This window comes from Felis catus, chromosome C2, assembly GCF_018350175.1.
Source record: "Felis catus isolate Fca126 chromosome C2, F.catus_Fca126_mat1.0, whole genome shotgun sequence".
Lineage (NCBI taxonomy): Eukaryota > Metazoa > Chordata > Mammalia > Carnivora > Felidae > Felis > Felis catus.
The window spans coordinates 13,210,001-13,220,907 of NC_058376.1; the positions used below are offsets into that span (position 1 = coordinate 13,210,001).

General features: G+C 52.2%; 1 protein-coding gene across 2 annotated transcripts in view; it reads right to left on the reverse strand.

Moving 5' to 3' along the window:
- The window catches only part of HUNK (hormonally up-regulated Neu-associated kinase), a 112,165-nt gene extending 101,597 nt beyond the window's left edge, over positions 1-10,568 (reverse strand). For both annotated transcript variants that reach the window (XM_045036686.1, XM_023238814.2), the window contains exon 1: positions 10,275-10,568. In XM_045036686.1, the coding sequence (XP_044892621.1) occupies positions 10,275-10,535 (261 nt within the window). In that variant the 5' untranslated portion in view covers positions 10,536-10,568. The remainder of the gene's footprint in view (positions 1-10,274) is intronic.
- Positions 10,569-10,907: the final 339 nt, after the last annotated feature.

Below are 10,907 nucleotides of genomic sequence, written 5' to 3' on the forward strand. Positions count from 1 at the left end.
AACGCAAAGAGGGAGACGGAAAGCAATCGAATGGCTCAGAGAACGGGCAGGAGAAGCAAGCAGGGTGGCAAAATGTTTTGGCAGCGATTTGGTTTAGGAGACCGATCCCCTTATTTAAAAATTATAGTCCAAGAGACAGATCCAAACCTCCATATATCTCCATGGGCAACATCCAAAAAAAAATGTATGTTTGCAAATAGCAACTCTGCCCATCTGTCGCGGTGTCGGCATATTTTCTCTGGGAAGAGCTGAGGGTCCATCAACAGCCCCATGACACGGCAAGATATGCTTCTGCTTCTGGCTGGTCACCTGTCACTCTGCTACCTAGGCGCCTTCCTTAACAAATCCCTGCAAAAGGCACAGCTGTTCCGGGGCCGGGGTTTTCTCCCAAAGAACGCCGGCTGGACAACCTGTCCAGTCACCTCACCCCTCACACATGCGTACCCACGCACTGCAAGGACTGGAGAGACAGCACCTGAGGAACCAGTCCCCGCCAGCTCAGGTTATCCACAGACCACCTTCGTGTCCTGGGAACATCAAAGCATTCTCTGATGCATCCAGAAAATATTCACGATGCACCTTGTCTGTTCCAGGTACTATTCCAGACACCAGGGAGAGAGCGGCGATCCCTTCCTCACGGGGCTTACGGTCCAGTGGGGAGACAAACAACAAACACATCAACACATAAATATTTACCAGGGGGTCAGATGACGTCATGGGTTGAATTTTGTCCTCCCCAAATTCCTGTCTTTAAGTCTTGTCTTAATCTGTCCGAGCTGCTAAAACAAAATACCACAGATGGGGTGGCTTAGAAACAACAGAAATTTATTTCTCATGGTTTTGGAGGCTTCAAGGTCACGATCAAGGAGCTTACAGATTGGGCGTCTGGTGCGAGTTCTCTTTCTGGTTCACAGACAGTCATCTTGCTGTATTCTTGCGGGGGTCAAGGGAGATTTCTGGGGTCTCTTCTACAGTTTTATTCATGGAGGCTCTGCCCTCATGCCTAATCACTTCCTAAAGATCCCACCATCACTGGAGCTTCAGCTCCAACATATGAATTCTAGGGGGACATAACCATTCAGACGATAGCAAGTCCTAACTCCCAGTACCTCAGACTGTGACCTGATTTGGACATACAGTCTTTCTTAATTTTTTTTTTTTTTTTTTTATTTTAGAGAGAGAACACAAGTGGGGGAGAGGGACAGAGGTAAAGGGAGGGAGAATCTTAAGCAGGCTCCACACTCAGCCCAACTCAGGGCTCAATTCGATGACCCTAGGATCATGACCTCAGTCAAAGTCAAGAGTCAGATCCTCAACCGACTGAGCCCCCCAGGTGCCCCCTGGACATACAGCCTTTACAGAGGTAATCAAGTTAAAGTAAGATCATTTGGATGGGCTCTAATTTAATATAGCTGGCGTCCTTCTGAAAAGGGGAAATGAGGATACAGAGACAGACACACGCACAAGGAAGATGACGGAAGAGTCACAGGGAAAACACAGTCATCTGCAAGCCAATGAGAGAGGCCTGGAACAGATTCCCCTTTACAACCCTCAGAAAGAACCAGCCCTACTGGCACCTTGATTTTGGACTTTTAGTCTCCAGAGCTGTGGCAACGTGGCGTCTGGGTGGCTCAGTCGGTTCAGCGTCCAACTCTTGGTTTCGGCTCAGGTCATGATCTCACAGTTCGTGGGCTCGAGCCCCATGTCAGGCTCCATGCTGATGGTATAGAGCCTGCTTGGTATTCTTTCTCCCTCTGTTTCTGCCCCTCCCCTTCTCTCTCTCTCTCTCTCTCTCTCTCTCTCTCTCTCTCTCTCTCTTGCTTTCTCTCTCCCTCTCAAAATAAAAAATAAACTTAGAAAAAAGGGGGGGGGGTACCTAGGTGGCTGAGTCGGTTAAGCGTCTGACTTCAGCTCAGGTCATGATCTCATGGTTGGTGAGTTTGAGCCCCGGGTCGGGCTCTGTGCTGACGGCTCGGAGCCTGGAGCCTGCTTCAGATTCTGTGTCTCCCTCTCTCTCTGCCCTTCCCCCGCTCATGTTCTCCCTCTCTCTCTCTCTCTCTCTCTCTCTCTCTCTCTCCCCCTCAGAAATAAAATAAACATTAAAATTAAATTAATTTAATTAATTAAATTTAATTAAATTTAATAAACATTAAAATTAAAAAAAAAAAAAAGAACTGTGTGACAATAAATTTAAGTTTGAGCCACCCAGTGTGTGGCACAGCAGCCCCCAGCAAACTAATAGAGGGGATGGGAAGCACTTTGAGGAAGGACAAAGCAGGGTGAAGAAGGGGCAGAAAGCGACAAGCGTCATCAGAACAAGGTCATGTTGACCTCTAGGATTCCAAACACCAGGGCCCAGGTGTTCAGCCCACGAGCACCACTCTCCAGAGGGCTTATGGGTAGACAAAAGATCCCACAGGGTCCCAAGGCATATTTCTACCCAAGTGCCTACCTTGACTTAGCGCACTTTATGTCCAAGTTAAGTGGCAAGAGTTTTCATTTCCCTCCATATTCCTCTTTTTCTTTCTTATCAACCACCCACCAAAAAATTCTTTCTATTGACTTTCCCCTGAAGAGAACAGGGGACCAGGATTCAGAGTTGTCCCAGCAAAAGTCAAGGTTTTCCAAAGATGTGTCTACACTCTATCATGCCCTATGCCCACGACCCAGGCATAGAGGGAGCAGGGGGTCAGAATCACATGCCTAGTCCAAGGTCATGGTTGTAGAACCAGCCTGCCTGGTCTGAGTGTTATCTGCAATTTCAGCCCAATCAGCACAGAAGCTAGCAAACCAAGGTGACTCAAATCTTTATTCCAACAATGCACAAACCTCCATTCAGTCAGCAGAGTCGACAGAGGTGGGCAACGAAGCATTGGCTCTTAATATTCTGCGGGTAAATAACACCTTTTAGAATCCAATGGAAGTCATGGACGCCCTCCCCGGAAATATAATTATCCACAAACAATTTATAGGGGTTCATAGACCTGCAAAGCTCACCTACGGTCCCTCTCTAGTTTGTGGGGTCCAGGGATATAACCTCTGTGATGGCAAGAATCACCAGGAAACAAGGACAAAGATTAAGCAGACAGCAGGAGACGATAGCTGCAAAATCTGTCACTGTCCTTAACATACAAAGGGTGTCTATAAACCGAGAAGAAAAAGACCAAAAACCCAGACGCGAATGGTGGACAGGAACAACGAACAGCAATGACATGCAAATTGTTGTTAAACATGAAAATATGCTCAGTGCCCTTGTAAATAAGAGAAACTGTAAAGAGGGGCACCTGGGTGGCTCAGTCGGTTGAGCATCTGACTTCGGCTCAGGTCACGATCTCACGGCTCGTGGGTTCGAGCCCTGCATCGGGCTGTGTGCTGATGGCGCAGAGCCTGCTTCAGATTCTGTGTCTCCCTCTCTCTCTGCCCCTCGCCTGCTCACACTCTGTCTCCCTCTCTCTCAAAAATAAATAAACGTTAAAAATTTTTTTAAAAAAAAGAGAAAAACTGTAAGGAAAACTGGATACCTTGTTTAATCTACTAGATTAGCAAAGATCAAAAAGTTTAAAGAGTGCCTTGTATTGACAAAGATATGGAAAGATACCCTCCACACACACACACACACACCCCACCCCGCCATGTTAGGTTGACATGTGCAGAAACTGGCCAAACTCTAGGGAAGGCAATTTGACAGTATTTATTAATAGTTAAAAACAGTCATACCCTTTCACCAAAGACTGGGAACTTATCCCTCAGCTATACTTGAAACGTTTACAAAATAATGAGCACAGATGTTTACTGCAGCAGGGTTTGAGAATAACAAAAAATTGGATACAACCTAAATGTCCATTCTTTAATTGCCTTTAATTCTTTAAGTAACGTCCATGGACTTCACCAACAAGGAATAATACAGTAAATACGTTAGCTCCGTACCATGAATAAAATGCAGCAATTAAAAATAATGAGGGGGCGCCTGGATGGCTCAGTCAGTTAAGCGTCTGACTCTTGGCTTCGGTCCAGGTCATGATGTCACGGTTTCATGGGTTCGAGCCCCGCGTCGGGCTCTGTGCTGACAATGTGGAGCCTGCCTGGGATCCTCTCTCTCCCTCTCTCTCTGCCCCTCCCCCACTTGTGCTGTCTCCCTCAAAATAAATAAATAAACAAAAAAATTATAATGAGGCAATCCCATAGTCGTTTGGGGGAAGGATGTTCGACATGTATTACTAAGCGAAAAAGGCAAGACACTGAACAGCATTTACGGTGTAAAAAAGTATACCTTTCTATACATTTACAATAACACAAAAACGACTAAAAACCAAAAAGAACACACTAACGAGGAAGTGCATAGCTAAGTAGGGAAGGGCCAGCATAGTGAGGGGGTAAGTGGACGTTAAGAAATGGCTCTGACCCAAGTAGTCTTTGGTCCCCCCAAATGTCCCAAATCATTAACTCTAATTGACAACAGTCCAGGTTCCCACAACAACTTCTCCCAAAGCCCAGAATGGATTGGGGGCGGGGGGGGGGGGGTCTCTCCCACTGTCTCTGAACTAGACACACTGGTCGACAAGTTAGCCAAACTCCATTGACACAACGTTCTCCAGAGAAAACACAGAGAACATGTAAAAGTATCCTAAAAGCACCCCCACCCCCGCATACCCACACACAACAGAGCCCCCAAGAATTCCAACCAAAGAGAAACCTGCAGCCAGAACATTTCCCAAGACACTGAGAGGGTTTGGAGTGGAGACCCCGTGGATGCTCCCTCGTTTCAGGTTGAGAGGGATCACAACCGGTCAGCAAGGTAGGGCGGGAAAGCTGTCCACTTTCTTTATGGAAACAGCCAGGTCTCAGATTCAGACTCCCTCCCACCCGGGGCCCTGGCCCTGTCTCCCCCAGGAAGCAGTGGACACCGGGCCCCCCACCTTCTGGCCTTCAGAACTGTGATGGGATAAAATTAAGCCACCTAGTGTATGGCTATTTGTTCCAAAGCCCTAAGAGCACAGATGTGAAGGCCAGAGGGAAAACCTACTCAGGGCTTTCCTCTGCTTCATTAACAGAGGTATGAACACCAGCAAGTTGGTTCCCGTCTGCTCAGGGGCACCGCAAGTATATAGCGAGAAAATGCCCAGAAGACCCCCAAATAAGCCCCAAAACGCGCCACACCACGGAGAGGTGGCACTCGTGATACAGGAGATGCAGTGGCTCTGCCCACCTTTGTAGAGGTTATCAGCCTCCTCCAGGGCTGGAGGCCCCGAGGTTCACCTCCTTCCTCCTGGTCATCTTACCAGCCAGCAAGCCCCCCATCGGAGAGCGTGAAATTCAATTCAGGTCAGCACTCAAAGCGGCCAGGGCCCCGGGGATGAGCAGAGGAAGAGGTTTCACCAGTTTGCTAAAAATAAGGCTTGGGGGTTTATCTATGGGTTTCAATTAGCCAAGGGAGCAGGTCACTTGGTTACCATGAATAATCCAGAGGGGGGTGTAGATCCCGAGGAGGTAAATGATACTTCGTGCCCAAATCACCTGGTCACAGAGAACACCCAGCCTGCCCATCCCTCTGGGGCAGACACAGCTGCCGCTCCCCATGCCTTCAGGGGGGACAATCACCCCGATGGGGAGGCGGCCATCCCGCCCTGGAACAGCCAGAACAGAACGCTGTCGTCGAACTCAGCCTGTACGGTGACTCAACACCTGCGGACGAAATTTAGGGTTGCACGGCTCTTCCTGGGCACCGCTCAGCACTGCTGTGCCAAGGCAAGGCTCCCTTTGAAGTCCACGGGACCCGAGCATCAATGAGCACGAAGAACTGAGCCCTATGTGCCAATTTCCATCACTCACACGTACTTGAAAAAGATGAGACAGGGCAGGAAGTTCAGAAAGAACGCGCCTGCCACTGCAGCGTGCAATCTCGGAAATTATAGGCGCTGCCTTGTCACACGCGACACACAGAGCAGGTGTTTTTGCCAAACGCCTCCTTCTTGCCAAGAGATCCCTGCTGAGGATTAATAGGAATTTCCAGTTCTCGAAGCATTTCTTGTTCCTCAGAGCTATTACCCCTAAATTTCTAGCTCTTCAAAAAAGAAAAAAAAAACCCACAGGATTTAGCACCTGTTTGTTTCAGAAATACTTGCTAAAAACAGATCTGCCAAAAGGCCATCTCTAAAATTAGTCCTATTTCCTGTTCTGCAACACATAGTAATTTCTATTTTTAGTAACTCCTTCACTCCAGGTATCTGGCACTGTCGTGCTCAAAGCATCATTACCGGCAACTTAGGAAGCAGGCAACCCTTATTTTAAGCCCCAAAATAGCTCCGCCTTATTTTCCTTTTTTTTAAGCAAAGGGTAGGACAAGATATTGAGACATCTTAGCCAATCATTTCTGTGCCCACCCTTGTACCTTAGAAAGACTTTTAATCACAAAAGGAGATAACTGTGGCCTCCACCATTTTCCCCTTCGTGCGGTTCTGCCTATAAAACCAGCTCTCTACCTGAGATCTACCTTGCTTTTTCTCTGTAAGCCTTTCCTTTATTTTACCAAGTTTTTAAAAAATGTAACAATGACCTATTATGTGCCCAAATGATGCATTTCATAGGTATCAGGGAACAATCTCAGTGACAGCAAGCCCAACCTCTCTGGGTCTTTCAAAGTCATCACTCAGTACCACCCCCCCCCCCAACCCCCGTTCAACAACTTTGCTTTTGGTCTCAACGCCACACAAAACACTTTTCAAAATCTGATTTTGTGGTCAGTTTTCCTCCTCCTCCTATCATCAGGCTCCTTTAGTCACAGACACTGTCCTCAGAGCAGACCAGTTAAGAGCCTCACACGCCCAAGTGAATTATTTATTTTCAAAGCCGTATTAACAGAGAGGACGTCCACTCAGAGCGGCAAAAGTGGGTGTCACCCAAACCCATTCTTTCTTTTCAAGCAGTAACAAGGCCATCTAGATTCAAATGACTCTCAAACAAACCACTTCAGGGGAAAGGCTGGCAACTTGCAGTCCGGGAGACAGTGGCGGGAAAGGAAGCCTCTTGATGAGACAGAATTGAAAGTCAGGTAAGAGTGGTTTTCGGTCATCTGGACTGGGCAGTAACATCCGGCAAGGCACGGGGAGGTTCCTGCCCAAATCGTTTTGGAAACGTGCACCAAGTCGAAATGCAACACACACACGCACACACACTCATGCACCCCAAGTGTCCCAAACCAGCAGTACCCTGGATTTTGGTATGAATCACCCAAAACAGCGCATAGTTTGAGACTGCACCTGTGAAGTCCAAGGCCAAACATGGGTACCCCGTGTACTTCCCTTTTTCCACCCCGGCTTTCAACTTTTTCAAGGGCTGATTCCCCACAAGCTGCCTTGGATCCTGCCACTGAGGGGATGGCACCAGGGCGTGCATCCATTTCTTACTACAGTGTTCGTGACTTCATTCCCCTCCCACTGTGATCTATGTCCTTTAAAACAGGAAGCAAAGGACAAAAGTGGCGTGCTCTATCCAAAGTATGCACTCCATAAAGGGGGGCAGTATTGGGATGAGAGGCTTTCCAGGGCCGTTGACATCACACTGTGAGGGACACCTCATTTCCCTTCCCCCAGAGTACTGTCACTTCAAGGTCTCCCCTTGCTAGGCTCCCATGAGTACCCCGTCTCCAGCCTGGAAAGCCTCTTCCTAGCTCACCTTGTAAAAAGAGGGCAAGGCTGCACAGAGTAGGAGGTTGACTTCACCTTCGTTTGGCTTTCGTAAGACAATATCCAGAGCGCGTGTGGATGGGGACTCACAAACTCAGCAATCCTTCCCAAAGTTGTGCATACACACACACACACACACACACACACACACACACAATTTTAATCTCTACGATCTGCCAAAACCCTAATCTATTAGTTAAGCATCAAAGGTGTTGGATTTGGGAGATAAAAGCTATGAATGACACCCATTGGTTCCTGAAAGCAGGCAATTAAGCGAACTAAAATCCAGATTTCTCACGATGCTTGTACCCCCTGAAGCACTGATTCTCCTGGCTGGAGAGCAACACATCAGAATAATCTCCCCAACATCCTCCCCCACCCTAGGAACCACCCTCAGTAACTAGAGCCAATCCAATAGCCTGAGAATGACAATTTTATATCCAATTAGTGCCACACACCCCCTGCTGAGATGAGGTGGAATTCATCATTTATGAAAGATGGGACGGCAGAGGAAGGGCATGAACACCTAAGGGTGAAGAAAGCTCCTCATCAGGACCCCATTTGGGCAAGAGCTCCCTGCATCCAGGCTGTCCTGGGGGCCCAGCACACAGCTCCAGAAGCTCCGGACAGGGGCTGAGCTGTGAGTGCACCCTCGCCCAGTTCGGCCAAGGCTAACAGCCTTATGTTACGGAGCAAAAATGCACCGGTGAGGCGCTGGAGGCACGACGCGGCATGGGAAAGTGGAGAGAAGCCAGAAGAGGCTGAGCGGTAGGGCAGGCGAGATGAATGTGCTCGTAACGCTGCCCATATGCCGTCGATATAAAGTCTCGTCCCTTTCTGCTAAGGTTCAAGCGGGAACATGCACAACCAGACTGAATTCCCAAATGTCTCGAAGGAAAATCAAGTTCTACCACCCATGCTGGCAGGGATTTGCCCAGGGATGGGGAAGTGAGCGTACTGTAGTTAGCAAGCAGGGTGGGGGGGGAGGGGGGGGGCCCGGCCTGTGCCGGATGCACAAGTTGGCCAGTCCTCCTGGAGCCAAAGGAGTGAAGTATGCAGTGCTCCCTTCGGACTAGAATGAGGTTAGGAGTGTTTTTTTCTTCTTCTTTGAAGAATTACTCAATTTGGTGAGTTCATTCCGCACACTCCTGTTTTACATGGAAATTCAAGCAAGAGGCACTTTTTAAACTACCCACTCTAACCCCACCTACCCAAAACAAAGGTACCCCACTTGGAGCAGCAGGTAGGAATAGATGGCCAGTGACAAGGGTGATAGAGACCTGCACTCAAATGCAAGGGGCTTCAGGGCACAGTGGAGAAAGGAGGAGGGAAACCGAAGCTGGTGAGGCTAGGGACAGACGGGCAGGCCAGCTGGCTCTGGCATCAGGGGTCCAGTGTATGGCATTCCCAGGGACACCCAGGCTGGGCGGACGACCCCAGGTCAGTGGGCGGAAGGGTAGGTAGGAAGTCTATAGCTTCCCGATCCGCCCCCCCCCCCCCACAGGGCTGATGCTTCCCTGATCAATGAGCCACTCCAAGCCTCAGAGGAGAGCAGGGGAGTCTTGAGGCTGAGACGACCATGAGCTTGCCCCAAAACTTGGGCAACTCCCAGGCTGGGGCAGCCTCACCGCTTGGGGTGACCCCGTGCCTCTCACCTCCAAAGTAAGTCATCATGTCTTGGGGTTCTCGCAGTTCTAAGTCACAACTGAGATCTACCTCGGCAGCACCTAGCAAGGGTTCACAACCGTCTAACTTCTCACAAGTCCGGAGAGGGTGCCCCTCTAGGTCTCTGGGTCTCCTCCTTTGCTTTCCCTTCTCCAAAGATATGAAGGCGCCTCCCAAGCCCTGAAATCTGGGGGTATCAGTGTGCTCCCTGCAGGAGCGGGGTCCTTACTGAAGCTCCCACCCAGGGGCTGAGGAGAACGGGGGAGGGATAGAGGGAAGGAGATGGGAATGGCTGAGGGTGGAGGGGTGGGAGATACCCGAAAGCAGGAGTGGGAGGGAACGGGTGGGTGAAGGGGGGCCATGTGAAAACCCTCGTCTGAGCACGAAAAACTTCCCTAGCTGCCCCCAGCCCACAGGTGGAAAAGGCCCCTGGGGTCTCAGCCCTCTCCCAGCTCCTAAGCCCAGGAGGGAAAATCGGACTCGCAGCTCCCCAAGCGGCTCTCCCACCCTCAACATAGTGGCCCGCGCGCAACGTAATGGCCTGGCTCCTGTCGCTCCGCAGATCTGGGGCCCCTGCGGACGCCAAGGGTAGAACCCCTCCACGACCCCCCCCCCACGCGCTGGTGCCCACCAGGCGGCGCCCTTCGAGGAGCAAAAAGGCAGCAGGCGGCTTCGCGGGTCAACCAGCCGCCCCCACCCGGGAAGCCGACCCCAGACCGCCCCCCGCCCCGGGAAAGGCCGGCAGTCCGGCCGCGGGGGCCCGCGCGCGCGTTTGGCTCGTCCCCTCTTTCCACCCGCGAGGAAAAAACGGGATGAGGGGAGGCGCCGGGACTACGGGACTGGACTCCCCGCGCAGTGCTCCCGGCAGGGTCCCCGCGGCCACCACCCCCCCACCCCGCCCCGGGGCCCGCGCCCCGGGCGGCTCACCTTCTCTCCGGTCAGCACGTGCAGCCCCTCGCGCACCTTGGCGAAGGAGCCCTCGCCCAGCTTCCTGCTGCCGATGAGGTAGTTGCCCACGCGCTTGTGGTGCTGGAAGTCGCGGAGCCGCTCGCGGGGCACGCCGCTCACCCAGGCGGGCAGGAAACTTCCCTCGCAGGCCGCCGCCGGCCTGGCCGCGTCCTCGGCGCCGCCGCCGCCCCCGGGCGCCGCAGGCTCGCCCAGCAGCCCGTCCCCCGCCGCCGCCGGCATCGCGCTCGCCCGCGGCCCGCCGGCTCCGCTCGGCTCCCGCGCTCGCGGCTCCTCCTCCTCCTCCGCCGCCGCCGCCGGCGCCACCGCCTCCTCCGGCCGCCCGGGCTCCTCCCGCCGCCGCCCTGGGCCCGGCCCCGCCCGGCCCGCGTCTCCCGCGCCCCGGGCCGCCGCCGCGCGCCGCGCGCAGACAATAGCCGGCGACGGGGTGTCGGGGACCCGCCCCCAAGAAGTTCTTCTTCGGAGGGTCGCCCGGGCCCCCGCCCGGGTCCCGTGCGGCGGCTGATGACAGTCGCCCCGCTCGCGCGCGCGCGAGGAGCCGGGCTGGCGGGGGGCGCGGTCGGGTACCGGGTCCCGGAGCCCGGGCGCCTCCGC